Here is a 19,162-nt window from a genome sequence, read left to right as displayed (position 1 = left end):
CTTTGGCTCCCTTTCTGGGCATATTTTGTCTCTTGTTTCTACATGCTCAGGGGCTCTTTCCCTATGGAAGGAAGCAGATCCTCATACCTTCAGGTGAATGCAATCCCACATTCTCAGGGAGCTGACGGGCCCATGAGGATACCCTGTAAAAAGTGGTCTTTTAACAGCTTCTGTTCCAAGGGCTTAATCCCAGGCTGGACATTACAGGGTTGGGGTGAGAAAAAGCACAATTCCCTCATGGCCTCTCTCTCTCCATCCCAGGTCAATGAAAGATTCTCTACAAAGGAAAATCCCATGGGCTCTTCAGCAGGTCGTTAAAAGATCTGGATTTTTTTTTGCTTGACTTTTCATCATTAAAAATTGAGATTCTCAGCTGGAGAGCAGGAGGGAGCGTAGGAACATCAGCTGAGCCTGATTTTGCTTTTGCATAAATGGGCCTCAGTGGCTCTTTGGCTCTGTTTGCTGTTCCCCCGTGTGGAGCCTGGCAGGAGGAGCTGCCCGTGCTGCGTTAGGGGAGCCCAGCAGGAAGATTTCTGGAGGGTGGGACAGCCCCTGGCTCTGCCTGTGTGCTGCGGGAGATGTTCTCCTGCTGATAACCAGCGGTGAAAGGTTCTCAGGTTGTCATGGGAACGGTTCATCCTCGGGGAACAGCCTCTCTCTCCTCCATGCCAGGCTGCCTGCCTGTTTACAGCACAGAGACATTCATCAGGAGGATTTTGCCTTGGATTTCCAACAGTTCCGCTTTTCCCAAAAGCCAGGTAGTAGAAATTATGGAGATCATAATGATGGATGGCGATAAATCTCCTAAAGGGGAGCAGGCAGGACCCAGTACGTGTCAACGAAGAGCTAATTTTCATTTGTAGGGAGAGTGATCTGACAACTTCATTACCTTCTGCTCGAAAGGCTCACTCCTGCTCTCTCACACACACACTGCCCCCAGGAATTTACCCGCAGGATGTGTTTGTACAGCCCCACAAGGTGTGGAGGTGAAGCCAGCACACTGCACAGCCCTTTTCAGGATGTGCTGATGCAGAGATATTTGCAATGTCTTGTGTCATCGAGTGACAGCCTGCGCAGAAACACAGCCGCTGTGAGGGTCCCCTGGGGACGAAACCTTTCATACTCCTGCATCTCCAGGCTCCAGAGACAGAAGGAAAGGCCTGGCAGTCCCACCACGCCACCAGCAGCAGCTCTTGACAAGACCTCGTGTTATCAGCTCTCAGCGATGAGGCAGCAGCAAAGGAAACCCTTGTGGAGGACTTTGGTTTTTTAAAAACTACTACAAAAAACCTGCATCCTTTATAGCTTCAGTCCTCAATTCTGAAAGAACGTGGTAAAAGCAGGGTTTCCCATGATCAACAGTTTGGGTAGCTTTGAAAATGAAAAACTTTCCCAACAGCTGCTTCCATTCTGCTCCTGAAATAACCAGCTGCCCCTTCAGGAGCTGGTGGCTCCATAAGGACAGAGAAAAGCTTCCAGTGACAAAATGCTACTCTCAATACAGACCACCACGAAATGAAAGTGGTCTTCAGCCTGACAGAGATCCTCCCTGCAGAAACCAAAATTACGTGCTCCAGTGATTTATTCCCAACCCGTCTCTGGGGATCTCACCCCTCCACTCACAGACCAGCAACTGCTCCTGAGCAGGCCACGAGTTAGTGACAAGTTCTGTTACACAGGGAAGTACAAACCCCTTTGGTTTTTTCCTTAAAGATTAATCAGAGAGACAGACATTGGGAGAATATCTCCCGTCTCCTTTATTGTCATTTATGGAAAAGTATGAATATAAATGAGCAGAATATGAGGAAAATGTTGCAAGTATTTCCCAGTCAAAACCACAAGGCTATAGTCAGCTCTCCTGGCACAGCTGAGTCAGAGATGTCCCTTGAAGCTGAAGTCCAAGGGCCAGTTTGTCCCTATTCTCACAGATCTGAGCCACAAAAAGAAAGCACTTGGATTAATTTGTTCTGAATTGTTGATTCTTCATTGAGGCTTTAAAAAAAGAATAATTAAACCTGGCTTCTTATGGCTTTTTTCGTTTGATTTGTTATCTGGTAAATTCTCATTCCTTTCAGGAAAGGAGGAATTGCAAGAAGTCATCAAGGTCAGAGAAGATTCTCTCAGGGAAAAGGGAGATGGGCACTTCCCAGCCAGGCTGATGTCCATGGAAATCGAGGAGCACACACAGAGTTCCAGGTGCCCCAGGAAGGGCGGTGACAGGGAGGAGTCCTTGCTTTGCCTGGGGCTCCTGCAGCTTGCTGGGGCTGCCAGGAGAGGTCAGATGAAGAGGAAGCTGTGATCAGAAGGGCAGGAACAAGAGTCCAGCTGGCGAATTCTCCTCCAGGTCCCCCTGCATCGATGGTTCCCCACCGCCTCCCAGTGCAGCAGCTGGTTCCTGAAACAGTCATTGCAGGGAGAAGGTGAGAGAAAGGGAGCTGCGCCTCCACTGCAGGGCAGTCACCACAGCTACAACAGGGCTTCAGCCACCCACTCAGTCCCATCTAGTCTGGAAACATCCATTTTTACCCCTCGGGCCCCATTCTGCCTCTCTAGCACCGTACAGCAGCGGCAGCCACAGCGGGGCCCACCGGCTGTGCTGGTGTGAGGTGAAACCCGACAGTGACAGAACACTGTTCCGTAGCACTGTGCCCCTTCCCAGAGGTTACCACTCGGCGGTTCAAGGGAACTCCTCACACCAGCACCTCCCAGCCCTGAGCTCTGCAGAAGCACAGCTGCCGCAGGCGGGCCAGCTCTTGTCCTGTGCAGAGAGCTGCCCACAGAGAGCCCAAAGACGCCCGGCGTCCCCAGAGAGCCGCATGCAGTGCACGGTGGCCCCGCAACAAGCGGCTCAGGGGGAGAACACCGAATGTGACACGAAGAGAAGACTGAAGCTCTCACGGGTGGCTGCCGGAGCCGTCGCCGCGGCAGTGCCGGCCCGCGGGCAGCAGGGCCGGGGGCTGGCACTCCACACACACCATGTGGCCCCCCCGGAGGCGCCGCGTCCAGCGGGCGTGCTGGGAGTGCTGGCTGTGCAGGCAGCCCGGCGTCAGGGCCACCAGCTGGAACTGCACACAGAACCTGCAACACAGCGACAACACGCGGGTCAGCCCAGAACCAGGGCAGGCTGCCACAGCCACGCTCACCTGCAAAACCACAGGTCACTAATCAGGAAAAACCAAACCAAACCCAAAATCCCCCCATCCAAGGTCATTGAGAGCAGAACGTGCGGTGTATCTGCCTTTGGACAAGGTTGAATAGGGAATAAAACGACTCTGCTGATGCCTTCAGCTACCACATAAAAAATACCAGGTATGACTGGCACCTGTTTTTACCAACAGGGACACGGACTGGTCAAGCATCTGACTAATCTAATTCTGAGTCTGGTATCCACTTGCTGGCCACACTTCCTCTATCGTCCCCTCCCAGTTACTGAGAATGGATTTTGCCGAGCAGGTTGTGACAGGAGCTAAGATCTGGTCTGTAAAGGTTTTCCTTGGGACGATCTCCCTCCTGCAACAAGGGAGACTCTGCGGGCGGAGTGTGGCTGAGCCCCTGAGCTGAGCCTCCAACTTACCCGGCCCTTTCACTGCCATCAGCTGCAGCTCTTTTCTTCCTGGCTGTTCCAAACCCTCCCGTGGTTATTAAAGCTGGGACTGTGTGTGGCAAAGAGAAAGGGGACAGAGTGTCAGTGGCAGTGCTGCTCTAAGGCGCGTTAGGTCTGCAAAACACAAAAGATGGGCTTTTAATGTCATAGGGCTTTATCTCTGGCAGGACACAAAACCAATTCTAGTATTTGTATCTTCATATTATCAACCGCCGTCAACCATTCCACTGGGAAGAGAATCTGTGTAGCTGCCAGATTTTTGCCTGAGCAGAGTAAGCCTACTTACAGGAACACCCCAGGACAGAGGGAGGCAATATGCACTTAATGCCAGCTCTCAACAGGTTTGAAGAAGTCACTTGCAGCTGACATCCAGGCTGGATGGATTTTGACCCCAAAAGATCAGCCAAAATGACAAGCAATTCTTCTAAAATAATGAGGACAGGCGTTCCATGAAAACCTGATTTGAACAAACTAAACCCAGGCTTTTTCTCCAGAAACTATCTGGAGCCTCCTTGCCTGCCCTCTGCTCCAGCACAGAGAAGGCACGTCTCAGCGTGAAGAGATATCACTCCTTTGCCACCCTTTGCAAATAAGTCATAAAATAAAAAAAATACATATATGTAAATGAAAAAAGAAAAGTGTTCGATACCCACTTGCAGAAGTTTAAAACAGCCAAAAATCTGCCAGTCTCACCAAAATTTCCAGAGATTTGCACTTGTGTAAGTGAGAGCACAGACCCATAACATCTCGCTCTCGAGGCACAGTGGATCACAGGGAATGAGGCAGCCCTCCCAGCACTGTCCTGGGAAGGATGTGTCCAAGCTCCCGTGTGAAGAGCTCAGCTCTCACTCAGCCCAGGCAGGCCCACGGCAAACACTCCAGTGTCTAAAGGCAATTCTTCAAAGCAAGGCACAAACAGCTCTGCTGACCCAGACCGGAGCCCTCCCCACGGCCACCCAGACACATTCCACGCACTCACTCAGGGCCTGCTGGCACTCCGCTCCCTGCCGAGTCCAGTACTCCACGCAGCCGGCCCTCTGCTGCAGGGCAGGGCACGGCTGCCCGCCGTTCCTGGGCTCCTGCAGGACGCGCCTGCTCCGCACTCGGTAGGTTCTCTTACACGGCTCTGCACAGCCGCTCCAGGCGCTCCACGGAGACACCACGCAGGGGATCACTGCAGCGGGAGCACCAAACGGGGCCGTGCGAGGTTCCAGCAACGACGCCAGAGAAACGCCTGCTCCAGCAATGGCACCTTCTGACACAGCCCCGCACAGCCTTCCTCACTCCAGAGCTGCCCCTTCCTCATTTCAGAGCTGCCCCCTCCTCATTTCAGAGCTGTCCCTTCCTCATTTCAGAGCTGCCCCTTCCTCATTTCAGAGCTGTCCCTTCCTCACTTCAGAGCTGCCCCTTCCTCACTTCAGAGCTGCCCCCTCCTCATTTCAGAGCTGCCCCCTCCTCATTTCAGAGCTGCCCCCTCCTCATTTCAGAGCTGCCCCTTCCTCATTTCAGAGCTGCCCCCTCCTCATTTCAGAGCTGCCCCTTCCTCATTTCAGAGCTGCCCCCTCCTCATTTCAGAGCTGCCCCTTCCTCATTTCAGAGCTGCCCGGGGCAGTTCCCAGCAGTTCTCCCCCAGGCTCTCCGCTGCGGCCGGCGGTGCCCGAGGGCGAGCAGGGCAGCGCGGCGGGGCCGGGAGCGGTGCGGCCGCGGTGGCTCACCTGGGCAGGTGTGGGCGTAGTCGTGGCAGCAGTCGAGGGCGCGGGCGCAGGCCTGGTCGCACCAGCAGGGCCCGCTGGAGCCGTCGGGCCGGCGGCCGGCGCTCAGGCAGGCGGGGCGGCGGCCGGGGCAGCAGAGCCCGCGGGCCGCGCAGCCCGGGCCGTGGCGGGCCACGACGGGCGGCAGCAGCAGCGGCAGCAGCAGCGCCGGGAGCCAGCGGGCACCGCCGGCCATGGCCCCGGGGCGCCGCCACCCGCGCTGCCGGGCGGAGCAGCCGGCCCGGCCCCGGACCGGGCAGGGGGCAGGGGGCAGGGGGCAGGGGGGCAGGGGGGCAGGGGGGCAGGGGGCAGGGGGGCAGGGGGCAGGGGGGCAGGGGGGCAGGGGGCAGGGGGGCAGGGGGCAGGGGGCAGGGGGCAGGGGGGCAGGGGGGCAGGGGGCAGGGGGGCAGGGGGGCAGGGGGCAGGGGGCAGGGGGGCAGGGGGCAGGGGGGCAGGGGGGCAGGGGGCAGGGGGGCAGGGGGGCAGGGGGGCAGGGGGGCAGGGGGCAGGGGGGCAGGGGGCAGGGGGGCAGGGGGGCAGGGGGGCAGGGGGGCAGGGGGCAGGGGGCAGGGGGGCAGGGGGCAGGGGGGCAGGGGGGCAGGGGGGCAGGGGGCAGGGGGGCAGGGGGGCAGGGGGGCAGGGGGGCAGGGGGGCAGGGGGCAGGGGGGCAGGGGGCAGGGGGCAGGGGGGCAGGGGGCAGGGGGGCAGGGGGGCAGGGGGGGCAGGGGGCAGGGGGGCAGGGGGGCAGGGGGCAGGGGGGCAGGGGGCAGGGGGGCAGGGGGCAGGGGGCGGCCGCGCCGGGCCGGGCCGGGCCGAGCCGAGCCCTGCGGGGGCCGCTGCCCCGGGACCGCGGTGCCCCCGGCCCGGGCAGAGCCCGCCCTGCTGGGGCTGTACCTGCTGTACTGGGCTGTGCCTGCTGTTCCGGGGCTGTTCCGGGGCTGTACTGGAGCTATGCCCGCTGTGCCGGGCTGTACCCGCTGTACTGGGCTGTACTCGGGCTGTACTGGGGCCGTGCCCGCTGTATTCGGGCTGTGCCTGCTGTACCGGGGCTGTACTGGAGCTGTGCCTGCTGTTCCGGGCTGTACTGGTGCTGTACTGGTGCTGTACTGGTGCTGTACTGGGGCCATACTGGAGCCGTACTGGGGCCGTATCGGGGCCGTACTGGGGCTGTACCGGGGCCGTACTGGGGCCGCACCGAGCTGTACTGGAGCCGTACCGGGGCCGTACCGGGGCCGTACTGGGGCCGCACCGAGCTGTACTGGAGCCGTACCGGGGCCGTACCGGGGCCGTACTGGGGCCACACCGAGCTGTACTGGAGCCGTACCGGGGCCGTACCGGGGCTGTACTGGGGCCGCACGGGCCCGAGCCGCCGCCCGGTGCCGGCCGGTGCTGCCCACCCCGGTGCTCTCATCTCCTGCCGCACTACCCGCGGCGCCTCGCCCTGGCCGCGCACCCCACGGGCCCTTTCTGCGGACTCATCACACCAAAATCTCTTCAGCCCCGACTGCTGGCATTTACCCACCAGATTAGAGAAAGGTTATCATCAAAAACAGATGATAAAGGAGACCTCTTTTTTCGCCGGATTTGACTCCAGCATACCTGAGGAGCCATTAACATTGGAAAGCTCTTCATTGCCAGTACAGCAGCTCCTAAGGCGAATGGTCCAGCTGGCTATGCTACCTCTCTACAGAATTACCCTGAATTTTCTTCTTAATTCGAAATGCAAGGAGCTTAGAGAGATTACAGCCACTCCTGTGAATTATTTAGCTATTCAGTACAAAGCAATGGGCTTTACTGTAACTTTTTAATCAAAGAGGCTTGCCCTAAAATATTGATCACAACAGATGTTATACCTTGCTGAGCATTGAACTGGGATTTATAAAACCCACCCACTGATGATGTTTCTTTTCCAAGAGATTATGCTATTGCACTAAGACTGGGTATGGACAGAGCGTTCCTATTTCAGGGGAACTGCAGCAAAGATGTTTCTAGAAAAACGGAAAATAACATTAGAAGGCAGGTTAACACCTTCACCATGTACGGTTTTGGAGGATGGGCACAGAGGACACCTGGCACTGCATCAGTGCCAGGGCATAACATGGTAAAATGTTCCAAAAATGTAAGAAATAGAAAGAACTTTAGCTGCTTTGTGTATCACTAGGTGTCTGCAGCAAAGAACAGGCACCTCATTTTCTTGGCAGTGGTCAGATATGGTCACCTTGGAAATGGCACGTGTGGCAAATCCTTCAGTGAGCAAGAGGCGTAAAGGCCGGGAGAGGAAAGAGCACTAGGAATCAGAAGCTATGGGGTCCAGGAAGCTGGAATTTAAAGATACCGTGTGGATTCCTGCCTCTGCCAACGCCTCACTTACTGTGTGACCTCAGGTAAGCCGTTTAACCAATACATGCCTCGTTCTTCGATCTAGAGCAGGAAGGACATTCAAAAGGAGATTGCATCACTCAGCTAATTAGTTCACACAAACCAGAGGCGGGCGCGGCTCTTGTGCAATTCCCCGAGGGGCAGGAACAGAGCACATTTCCCAGGTCCAGCACTCATTGCTGCCCTGCTCCACATCCCCCTGCCCACAGCTCAGGTAGGAGGAACGCCTTCACTTTATTCTGAGATACAGATTGAATGAAAATTAGCATCAGAAAGCTCTGGGTCTGCATGAAGACTGCAATTTTGACTGACCCTGTGTGGTTAGAAAATTGGATCTGGGTCCAGGCATCTCAGAAGGGTTTGTATTCAATCCCTCCAGCAAGCTCCTGGGAGCAAACTTTGTTTCTTATCTTACATTCCCAGAGTGAAGGCAGTTCTCCCTTGTTCTGGTTTGACATAGCCCTGGGGATTTTTTAGGGTTTTGTTTTTTTTTTTTCCCCTGGCACACTCTAACAAGCTGCACAACCCAGTGCAGCTCTCTGGGATTTCTGGTAGGATCACCCTTTGTTCTGCTGCCTGCAGAACTCAGGCAGTGTGGGGATCTCCAGCAATTCCTGACAAGTCAGATGACTTGTGCTCTGGGTGATAAAGGAAGGCCTTTGGCTGAATGACCAGAGCTGCCTACAGACCTCACAGAGATTGTTCAGTAGCTGGAGCAGGATTTTATCCTAACACATCACAGGGAAACAAGTTAAGAGCTTTCTTTGGTTGTTTTCCCAAAACTGGATGACATCTTTCCCATCTGAACTATGAAAGAGGTCACATCTAGACCACATTGACAGAAAACCACAGGCACTGACCTGGGTAACATCCCCACCACTGCAAGGGATCTGCCAGGGAGAGTGGGAAAGTCTGTAGTGTAGCAGTTACAGCTGCAGAACACCGGTTTAAACAGTGGATGCTGTAGGAGACAGAAATGCTCTGCTTCAAAACAAAGTCTCCTTACCGCCTGGAGCAGTCTCAGGGCTCCAAAGTCTGGATGTTTCTTGGGTAGTCACAAACTCAAGTTGTGCTTCACTGGATGTCCATGGTAACATCCAGCCTGTCAACACAGCTGATGTGTCAGAAAATTTTATCACTGAACAGGAAGGAAAGGAGAGGAAATAACACAGCAAGTAGAAGCAGCAATGAGCAATGGACTGTGCTTTGCTGTAAGCTAATGCAGCAGCTAACACATGGGTCTAAAAAGAATATAATAATCACCATGCAGTCAAAATACGCCTGGGTCTTTGGGAATACAAATGTTAAAACTCTCCCTCGGTATGAAAATTTGTATTAAAAGCAACATCAGACAGAGAAATAATCTGTGCCATTTTTCTCTCAAATGCTCATGGCACCAAAAAACACAGACCTGTTTGAGAGAAGTAAATATTTGCTTAAACATACCAGCCCTGTGAGTGACTCCAGGCTTCAGTTTAGGACGTTCACAAGTACCATCAGCAAGGTTTGTTTCTGCTGTAAGTGATGGAACTGAGAACTCTGCCCGTCACTGCAGGGCCCCCAAAGCTCGGTCCCGAGCACAGACACGCTGTGGCAATGCTGCAGGGAGCTCCCCGTGCACTGCAACAGCGCACCTCTGACCTCCATCCCCATATTCAAATCCCCCAGCAGACACACCCGGGAGCTGACCAGGGCCAGCAAAACTCAGGCTGCTTGAAATTCAGACTTGAATCTCCTCATCCCACCTCTTACCAAAGCGCTGCAGTAAGAGATTTCTAACGGGGTTGTCGGCCCCCCATGGCCACTAGAGCCCAAGCAGCGTGTGCAGCCGAGCCCCGGGGGTTCTGTCACGGCTGCTCTGGGGACACCGCACGGGTCTGGGGGCTCTGGGGACGCTGCAGCCGGTTCAGGGGGCCCGGGGGACACCGCGGGGACTCTGCGGGCACAGCGCCCCCTGCGGGCTGCGGGTGCGCCGCTCCCCGAACCGGCCCCGGGGCCCCGAACGGCCCCAGGTACCCACACCTGCCCCCAGGTACCCCGGACCCGGCCCCAGGTACCCACACCTGCCCCCAGGTACCCACACCTGCCCCCAGGTACCCCGGACCCGGCCCCAGGTACCCACACCTGCCCCCAGGTACCCCGGACCCGGCCCCAGGTACCCAAACCTGCCCCCAGGTACCCACACCTGCCCCCAGGTATCCCGGACCCGGCCCCAGGTACCCAAACCTGCCCCCAGGTACCCACACCTGCCCCCAGGTACCCACACCTGCCCCCAGGTACCCAAACCTGCCCCCAGGTACCCACACCTGCCCCCAGGTACCCCGGACCCGGCCCCAGGTACCCAAACCTGCCCCCAGGTACCCACACCTGCCCGGGGACCCCGGACCCGGCCCCAGGTACCCAAACCTGCCCCCAGGTACCCACACCTGCCCCCAGGTACCCCGGACCCGGCCCCAGGTACCCAAACCTGCCCCCAGGTACCCCGGACCCGGCCCCAGGTCCCCACACCATCCCTCCGGCATTCAGGGGTTGCCTGGCATTAGAAACCTACCAACCAGGGTACTCAGTAACCTACCAACAGTTTCAAATTTCATCCTGATGATGAAACCTGACCTGAACTGTTCTTGCAGAGGTAATAAAACATGCCAAGAACATGTTTCAGCTGCACCTGTGCCTCCAGCTCCCACTGGACAAGCACTCTCCTCCCTACAGAACGTTTACTGGTAGGTCTGCTCGTTACCTTAATGAAAGTAATTGTATTAGCAGCAGCTCTGGTCCCTCACCAATAGTTTCAAGAGATCATGCTGCTTACATTAATGAGAAAAATCTCTACTCAATTTAATTGAAGACTGCTTTGAATGTTGAATAGTAGCAGATTCTCCATCCTTGCTGTTTCCTACTACGCATCTGTGCCAAAGGCCAAATCAGCTCAGACACCCCAAGTCCCATCCCAGAACCAGTGTAATGGATTTATTCTGCTGAGGAGCCCTTGCCCAGAGGCTGAGCACAGCAGCAGCCACAGGGCTCAGCCAAGCACTCCTCTCCAGGCAATGTGGAGCTGTTGCCATGAGATCATTCCTCTGCTCCTGGCTTGAGGCAGCTCCAGCATCACCCACAGCAGCACTGGTGCTGCGCTCTCCAACTGCCCAAACGACTGGGAGATCCAGAAGTGACATGTTTAACGTGGGACAAAAGAATGTCAGTCACCAAACTCACCCACCGTTGGTCAGATTTTATTAAAAGCAGGCTTACAACAGTACAGAAACAGCGTGCCGCAGCATCCCAGACAGCCCCTGGCACTCCACAGGCTGCCAGGGACACAGCACTGAAGGTTTCTGGATGGCAGGGAGAGCCAAGCCCTGATTCCACTCCTCACACCAGGAGTTCCATCCTCCCACACCTGACAGCTGCTCCCAGGAGAGGCTTCCTTGCCTTCCACGGCAGAACAACATGAGCTGCCGGGCAGGGAATGCAGCCCCTGCAGACAAAAGCACCCAACAACTGCATTGAACACGCAGCAAGTTCCAGAACCCATGCCAGTTACGTGCCTTGTGCCCAGGGGACAAAAAAATCTAACACCCTCCCTTTAGGCTGGCAGGACACAACTTCATCACTCCTGACAGCTGTGAGAGGTCAGAGCTGCTGCAGGGTGATGGGAATGCTGTGCCTTGGATGAGACTGCCAGGCAGCAGCACCATCCATCTTCTTGGACAGAACACTGCAACTCCAGCAGGGCCCAGGACAACTTCTTAGGAATGTCAACCTGCCAAGAGAACAGCCAGCATTCTGTCAAACAGCAAATACACAGCTTTCATATGCACCCCAGCCCCCATAAACACCATCAGACAAGGGCTGCTCTGCAAAGAGCAGAAGTTTTCTCCCTGCCAGGCACTCTGAACAGGATGAACCCAAACTGCACCGTGGGAGCTTTTAGAGCAGGACCTGTCATCAGCCTGGAGGAACTAAAGAGCAGAGTGCCAGAGAAACATTGAGCTCAACCAGCTCCACCACCTGAACTGAGCACTTGTGTCCTTTGGCACACAGAGAGGGCACAGTCACAGCAACATGAGGCTGCAGCTGGAGCCAGTGGCAAGAGCTTTTTACCTGTTTAAGTTCTGTTAAGCACGTTTTCTAACTTACCATTCTCCCCAGCAAAGGGGCACACACGGTGGAGCAAACCAGGCACTGTCATTATCACACACCTCACTATCAGCTGCAGCCAAAACTTCAGGTGTCCCCAAGGCTCAATCCCCCACTTCTGCCTTCACAGTGCCCTGGGGATGATAAAGCCAAAGGGAAACATCAGCACCAGACCCTGCCAGGGTGTGGGACACAGCAGCACTTCCCTGCCGGTGCATCAGACACGATCTGGCTTGAATAGCAAGAAATCAACACTGTCGCTCTGATGGGGAAAAAATTCAGTCATCACTTACACCAGCAAGTCCCAGGGAGCTGTGGCATTTCTTCCCCTCCCTTCTCCTTTTTAAATTTAATTAAACATGTGATTCACACTTACTTTAAGGACTTACCACTATTTGCTAGAGGTTCAGGCATGGTGGAGCAAACCAGACAACTGCCCACATCACTCATTTCTTCGTTGTCAGCTACAGTCTCAACTTCAGGTCTACCCAAGACTCAACCTCCCCCGTCTGCCTTCACAGTGCCCTAGGGATAAAGCCAAAGGGAAATATCAGCATCAGGCCCCTGATTCCAATATTTTGGGCATTTTTTAACACCAGGGTGTGGGACACAGCAGCACTTCCCTGCTGGTGCATCAGACACGATCTGGCTTGATTAGCAAGAAATCAACACTGTCGCTCTGATGGGGAAAAAATTCAGTCATCACTTACACCAGCAAGTCCCCGGGAGCTGTGGCTGCACACCCACGGCAGCTGAGCCACACACCCACGTCCCCTGGCAGAACTATGGGCAAGGAGGGAGTTCATGTAAACCCTCCCCCCTAAACGTGGCTGGTTGGCTCTACAGGTACACAGGACAGGGAAATATTCCCCCAAAAAATGGAGAACACCGATGGATGGGGGTTCCAGAGCAGAGCTCAAGACAGCCAAGTCACTTATCAGAAGAAGAGGCACCAGGGAGAGATGAACAGGCTAGTATTGCCTTTTGCAGCCGCACGGTGTCCACGCGAGGCTCCCGCTGCCGGCGGCAGGCGCCGTGCTGCCCGAGGCCACGAGCACCGGGGCAGGACAGAACCCCGGAGAGCCCCGGGGCCGCCCGTGCCGGGCCCTGCAGCCCCTGCCCTGCCCGAGGCCACGAGCACCGGGCCCGGGGTGCCGGGGCAGGACAGAACCCCGGAGAGCCCCGGGGCCGCCCGTGCCGGGCCCTGCAGCCCCTGCCCTGCCCGAGGCCACGAGCACCGGGCCCGGGGTGCCGGGGCAGGACAGAACCCCGGGGCTCACCGCCCGTGCCGGGCCCTGCCCGAGGGACCCACACCTGGGACCCCTCCAGGGGCACCACCCTGCCAATGCGCGGCCCAAGTAATTCAGTAACTCCTTTGAAACAGCAAAAATATAAATACGTGCGCTTTGAGCTCGGTACGGAACGTTTAACTTGCAGACTTACCGCCGGGCTCTGGCAGAGGCTCGGGCCCGCCGGGGAAGCGCCCTCACGGCCGGCCTGGCTCCGGGGCTCCGCCGCGCCCTGCGGGGAAACAAAGGACACTGAGCACCGGCAGCAGCAGCGGACGGCCAGCACCGGCCCGCGGCCGCTCCGCTGGCGCATCAGACACGACCTGGCTTGAACAGCGGTAATCAACACTGTCGCTCTGACGGGGAAAGAGTCATCACCGCTACCAGCGAACGCCCGGACGCGCCCGGGGAGCTCCGTGAGACCTTGCCGGGAAGAGCGGCCGGAGCCCGGGAGGCGGCCTTGGGGACAGGCCCCGGGCCCAGCGGGAGCGCGGCGGTCACACGGAGCGGCGGATGGCTCAGCGGGCAGAGACGTCTGCGGCCGCCCGCAGAGCCCCGGCCGCCGCCGCGGGAAGGGCAGGGGGGAATCCCGGACCCTGCCGGACCGTCCCGCACCGCCCCGGACCGCCCCGGACCCTCCCAGCCCCGCTAGCACGGCACCCACCTCGCCGATCCGGGGAAAGAGGCCGAGCACCCCGCGCGGGGTAATTTATGGGCTCCGCAGGCCCCGCCCCGGGCCCGCCCCCGGCCCGCCCCCGGCCCGCGCTGAGGGGCCGCCGTGGCCGCCATGCCGGGTGTGGCCGGGGCCTGCGGGGCCGCCCCCGCTCTGTCCGAGCCGGGCCGGGCCGGGCTCACGGGGAGGAGCCGGGCCGGGTTCACGGGGTGGGGCCGGGCTCACGGGGAGGAGCCGAGCTCACCGAAAGGGCCGGGCTCACGGAGAGGGGCCGCGCCGGGTTCACGGGGAGGGGCCGGGCCGGGTTCACGGGGAGGGGCCGGGCTCACGGAAAGGGCCGGGCTCACGGAGAGGGGCTGAGCCGAGCCGCGCCGCCCTCCCGCCGCTGTGGCGCGCTCGGAGCCGGGGAAGGTGGCGGGAAGGAGCCGCCGCCATTTCGCGCTGCCGGCGCCGCGGGGCCCGGCCCGGCTGCGCTGCGGGCGGGGAAGGGCGGCCGGCGGCGAGCAGCGGAGCCCGGGGGATCGGTACGTTCGGTGTCCTTTACCGGGCTGGGCGAGCGTGGCTTCGGACACTTAGTTTTCTTTTACAAAATAAAATACAGCAGTTAAGAGATGCTCAGTGACTTGTTGCCGCTGCAGCGCCACATCCATGGCGGCCGTGCTCCGCCGTGAGCCCGGAGCAGCCGCAGCCCGGTTCGGTGTGCAGGGTTCGGTGTGCAGGGTTCGGTGTGCCCGGCCCGGTGTGCAAAGTCCGGTGTGCCCGGTTCCGTGTGCCCGATTCCGTGTGCCCGGTCCCGTGTGCCCGCTCAGCCCGGCTCGGCTCAGGGCTGTGTCTCGGGGGCACCCTGCCCTGTCTGCCCTACACAGCGCCGTGCTTGGCTTTCAGGTGCTTTAGACACCTAAACTTTCAGGTAAATTATGTGGCGTTCAATCGTTTGCCACTGAGGAACGCGAGGGACGGGCGCAAAGGGCGTGTGTGCAATGAAAACAGCCCAGGCGGTGACCCCGCACTGCCGTGAGTGGAGATTTTCACGGCTGGAAAGGCCCCTTGCGGCCGGGTGAGTGCCGTCCTGCGGAGCCCTGGCACACGCCGTCCCTGAACGCCCTTCCCCGGCCCCGCACCGTCCGCAGCCGTGCCCGCCCGGCGAAGGCGGGACCTTGTGTCTCTGCAAGAACAGCAGCCGAGGAGATGCGGCTGAAATGGAGCCGCGCAGGGAGAGGAACGAAGCCAGGAGCCTTCACAGCAGCTGGCACTAAACACGGGAGAGGAACGGCTGTGTCCTGCGGGAAGAAGCTCTGGTCCAGACTGGCTCAGAATCATGTCGTGGCTCCGCGCTTTGTTTTTTTTCTGTTTGTAAAATACAGACTGCTTAATTCAGCTCCTGTTAAAATGCTTTTTCCAAATTAAGTGTGTTTGTAGGCAACTAATTTTTGAAAGCAGCTTATCAAACAGGACTTGTGGAATAAATCTCAGTGCTGTTAATCCAAGTTCCAGAACACCAAAAGATGAAAAGACAATCAAAGGAAGGACATTTTAAGAGGATTACAGGGAAAACTAATCTTGTTACACTGCAAACCCCTGTCACATGCACAACACAAAAGGAACTGTAAACGTGATTCGTGTTGCCTGGCTTGGCAAGGAAGGGAACGTGGGGAGGTCTGGGATAGTCAACAGCTGCAGCAGAACTTGGTATTAAATTTATTTGATTTTATGTTTGGGTTTTATTCTCCTTGGCCAAACCAGGTGGAAAATGTCTTTAGCTAAGTGAGTTCTTCACTCAGTCAGGCTCGTTGTACTCAGAAGTTCCTCCAGAGGCAGCGAAAGTCTCCAGCCCCCGTTCTCCTCCTCGTGTCCGGGCAGTGCAGCCTCGGGGAGCTCTGGTGCCCCAGAGCCCATGCCGGGACATCAGGGGACACTCCCGTGCCCCGCCAGCGCCCAGGGTTAAAGGGCTCGAAGTCACAGTTGTTTCTCTTTTGAGTAGCACAGCCCCGAAGGATGTATTTGTATCGTCTGTCAGCCCGCACAGGGACTCTGACAGCATCTCCCTGAGCCAGCACGGAATCATTCTTTCCTCTGGGCAGGGGAGATGGGAAAAGATGAAACGTTCCTCAATTGCTAAACAAGGCCGCGTTAGAGCACACATTTCATGTGCCATTCTCTTAACTGCTACATTGGTATGGTCAGGGTTCTTTTAAAATCAGAACTGACTACGAAGAAATCCAAACTTTAGCTGGGATACAACCTCTGCTTTCCCAACATAATAACCTAGAAAATCAGCACCAGATACCTACAATATTCGTGATATCTCTAACACAGATTGTGATTTTCCAGCAAATAGACTTTATTTAAAAAAAAGAAAAGCATCAAGAAAGTCATGAAAATATCTCCCTGAACTGTTGGGTCAGCAGCTTCACTGTGATAGTCAAAATAAAACAGTCAGCACACTGATGGGAGTTGGGAAAAAGCTTCATGAGCTTCTGCCAAATCACACACAGTTCTTTTAGAACAGGAAAAATCCCAAACACAAAATTCACAGGAGGGATTACTGCCGTGGCTTCCAGGCTGCTTCCCATTCCCATTTGACTCTCCTACAGAGCCTTTTACAAGACCTACAACACACCCTTTACCTATCTTGCAGGTCAACGCTCCCAAAAAATCGGCACAAATTCTTTGAGATCTTAATCCTGAAACCAAGACTGATGGATCACAAAGTCCTGTTTCTTCCCTGTGGAGTCAGGCCTTGAGGCACAGAAAGCAGGAGAGGTGAGCCCAGCCCTCCCCGGGGGCAGAACGGCTGCAGGGTGGAAGGGCTGGGGCAACAACGGGGGCAGCTCCGAGCAGAAACAAGAGCAGTCTCCCAGCTGTGTCTCCTGCCTTCGCTGCATCAGGCACAGAGGAGACAACAGCAAAAGCAAAGGACGGAAGTTCTCAGGCAAAGCCCCATTTTATCCGGAGCTGATGTCAGCTTACCCGGAACCCAGAGTGTCCCAGCAGGAGGCTGTGGTTGCAGCAGGTCTGCGAGAGGGGACACTTCTCTTGCACCGGGTGTTTAACAGCAAAGTGCCCTGACCCAGGCTCCTGTAAAACACAGCATGAGCCACAAGTGACTGCTGCAGAACAGGCCCAAGAGCAGGCTCTAGTCCCACCCGGGGAGAAAGCTCTGCAGCAGATGAAGGCAGGGAGAACCTGGGCCCACTGCTGCCTGTGTGCTCCTTGCTTTCCAATAGGAATTGTTTAGTCAGGAGTTTCTGAGTTGGAAAAACTTGCAATCAAAGCCTCAGCCTAGCAAGTTCCTTTTAATTTTTAAATGTACAGCATTTCAGTTCTACAAATGTAAAAAAAAAAAAAAATTAAAACCATAAAACCTTTACAATGTTTGGGGGTTTTTAGCTTATAATGATCACACCCAACGTGATTCAATGCAATGTGGTCTGCAGTTCCTGTGGCCCGATTGCTTTGGATGATGCAAAATAAGATGTCCAAGACATTCAGCTCTGGGACAGCACCTGCAGGAACTGCTCTCCGTGGCAGGAGTTCCCGCGGGTGCTGCACACAGGTGCAGAACTGCTCCTGCAGGTCACAGGTAAGGAAACACTGACCACGGCTCACACGGGACGAGACACCCACACCAGCCTGCGGGGCCACTGCTGGGGCCAGCGCTGCTGCGGGAGCCGAGCCCCGATCCGGGAACTGAGCCCTGATCCAGGAGCCGAGCCCTGATCCAGGGGCCGAGCCCTGATCCAGGAGCCGAGCCACGATCCAGGGGCCGAGCCCTGATCCAGGGGCCGAGCCCTGATCCAGGAGCCGAGCCACGATCCAGGGGCCGAGCCCTGATCCAGGGGCCGAGCCCTGATCCAGGAGCCGAGCCACGATCCAGGGGCCGAGCCCTGATCCAGGGGCCGAGCCCTGATCCAGGAGCCGAGCCACGATCCAGGGGCCGAGCCCTGATCCAGGGGCCGAGCCCTGATCCAGGAGCTGAGCCCTGATCCAGGGGCCGAGCCCTGATCCAGAAGCCGAGCCCTGATCCAGGAGCCGAGCCACGATCCAGGGGCCAAGCCCTGATCTGGGAACTGAGCCCTGATCCAGGAGCCGAGCCCTGATCCAGGAGCTGAGCCCTGATCCAGGGGCCGAGCCCCGATCCAGGAGCTGAGCCACGATCCAGGGGCCGAGCCCTGATCTGGGAACTAAGCCCTGATCCAGGGGCCAAGCCCTGCTCCGGGAACTGAGCCCTGCTCCGGGAACTGAGCCCCGATCCAGGAGCCAAGCCCTGATCCGGGAACTGAGCCCCGATCCGGGAACTGAGCCCCGATCCAGGAGCTGAGTCCCGATCCAGGGGCCGAGCCCTGATCCGGGAACTGAGCCCCGATCCGAGAACTGAGCCCTGATCCAGGGGCCGAGCCCCAATCCAGGAACTGAGCCCTGATCCAGGAGCCGAGCCCTGATCCAGGAGCTGAGCCCTGATCCAGGAGCCGAGCCACGATCCAGGGGCCGAGCCCTGATCTGGGAACTGAGCCCCGATCCAGGAGCCGAGCCCCGATCCAGGGGCCTAGCCCTGATCCGGGAACTGAGCCCTGATCCGGGAACTGAGCCCTGATCCAGGGGCTGAGCCCTGATCCGGGAACTGAGCCCCGATCTGGGAACTGAGCCCTGATCCAGGAGCCGAGCCCTGATCCAGGAGCTGAGCCCTGATCCAGGGGCCGAGCCCTGATCCAGGAGCCGAGCCACGATCCAGGGGCCGAGCCCTGATCTGGGAACTGAGCCCTGATCCAGGAGCCGAGCCCTGATCCAGGGGCTGAGCCCTGATCCGGGAACTGAGCCCTGATCCAGGAGCCGAGCCCTGATCCAGGGGCTGAGCCCTGATCCGGGAACTGAGCCCCGATCTGGGAACTGAGCCCTGATCCAGGAGCCGAGCCCAGCTCCGCAGCACTGCCCCGGCACCGCTCAGCCAAGGCACGGCTCTGGGTCAAGTTAAAACCAAACAAGAGTTCAAGTCTCTGCTCCGACGAAGTCCCATGCACTGGCTGTGCCAGGTTCCTCGTTCAAGTGAACCTTTAAGTTCCACTTTGACGTCCAGTCTGAGCTGCCATGAACACAGCCGCACTAACACCGTGGCACAAATAACGAACTGTACCCACGTTACTTTGCATTCGCTCGCCCTGGCAGGCCTGCACAGCACAGAACATAGAACACTCTCTATGCACTCGAGAACCACTGCAAGTCACTCCACAGCTTAACACACTGCCCGCACTAGAGCACAAGCGTTACGGATCTATGAAAAACAGCAGCCCCTGTGGTGGTGTGCAGGAATAAACTAACCCAAAAAAAA

The 19,162-nt window shown here is 57.5% G+C and overlaps 1 protein-coding gene, 1 long non-coding RNA gene and 3 other non-coding genes across 6 annotated transcripts; all 5 read right to left on the bottom strand.

Annotated features, from left to right (window-relative positions):
* Positions 1–1,744: 1,744 nt before the first annotated feature.
* Positions 1,745–5,551, bottom strand: LOC136298338 (somatomedin-B and thrombospondin type-1 domain-containing protein-like). Its single transcript, XM_066198989.1, has 5 exons — positions 5,320–5,551; positions 4,584–4,778; positions 3,575–3,653; positions 2,899–3,078; positions 1,745–2,395 (listed from the first exon to the last, which is right to left on the bottom strand). Exons 1-5 carry the CDS (start codon positions 5,549–5,551, stop codon positions 2,278–2,280), a joined length of 804 nt encoding a protein of 267 aa, XP_066055086.1. The 3' UTR covers positions 1,745–2,277.
* Positions 5,552–10,951: 5,400 nt separating this feature from the next.
* On the bottom strand, positions 10,952–13,848 carry LOC136298429 (uncharacterized). 2 transcript variants are annotated; one of them, XR_010723308.1, is made up of 5 exons: positions 13,828–13,848; positions 13,318–13,395; positions 12,264–12,399; positions 11,875–12,008; positions 10,952–11,497 (listed from the first exon to the last, which is right to left on the bottom strand). It is a non-coding gene; the product is annotated as an uncharacterized lncRNA (long non-coding RNA). The 2 variants fall into 2 exon arrangements; XR_010723307.1 differs by lacking the exon at positions 13,828–13,848 and having other exon boundaries at positions 13,318–13,448.
* On the bottom strand, positions 12,083–12,173 carry LOC136298541 (small nucleolar SNORD12/SNORD106). Its single transcript, XR_010723330.1, has one exon. It is a non-coding gene; the product is annotated as a small nucleolar SNORD12/SNORD106 (small nucleolar RNA).
* On the bottom strand, positions 12,500–12,590 carry LOC136298542 (small nucleolar SNORD12/SNORD106). Its single transcript, XR_010723331.1, has one exon. It is a non-coding gene; the product is annotated as a small nucleolar SNORD12/SNORD106 (small nucleolar RNA).
* LOC136298543 (small nucleolar SNORD12/SNORD106) lies at positions 13,467–13,551 on the bottom strand. The gene has a single exon (XR_010723332.1). It is a non-coding gene; the product is annotated as a small nucleolar SNORD12/SNORD106 (small nucleolar RNA).
* Positions 13,849–19,162: the final 5,314 nt, after the last annotated feature.

Source organism: Chamaea fasciata, unplaced genomic scaffold, assembly GCF_029207755.1.
Source record: "Chamaea fasciata isolate MVZ Bird 193981 ecotype frontalis unplaced genomic scaffold, bChaFas1.0.hap1 SCAF_17, whole genome shotgun sequence".
NCBI classification, from domain to species: Eukaryota; Metazoa; Chordata; class Aves; order Passeriformes; family Sylviidae; genus Chamaea; species Chamaea fasciata.
Note: the sequence above shows the minus strand (reverse complement) of the source record. Positions and strands in the feature narration are given on the sequence as shown.

What these genes read in the sequence shown, in the direction of transcription:
- LOC136298338 (XM_066198989.1), bottom strand. Translation starts at nt 5,551, where the DNA reads ATGGCCGGCGGTGCCCGCTGGCTCCCGGCGCTGCTGCTGCCGCTGCTG. An exon ending in CTACGCCCACACCTGCCCAG is followed by an intron (nt 4,779 to 5,319) that starts GTGAGCCACCGC and finishes CTCCCGCTGCAG; the next exon opens with TGATCCCCTGCGTGGTGTCT. An exon ending in GACGGCTCCGGCAGCCACCC is followed by an intron (nt 2,396 to 2,898) that starts GTGAGAGCTTCA and finishes TGACTGTTTCAG; the next exon opens with GAACCAGCTGCTGCACTGGG.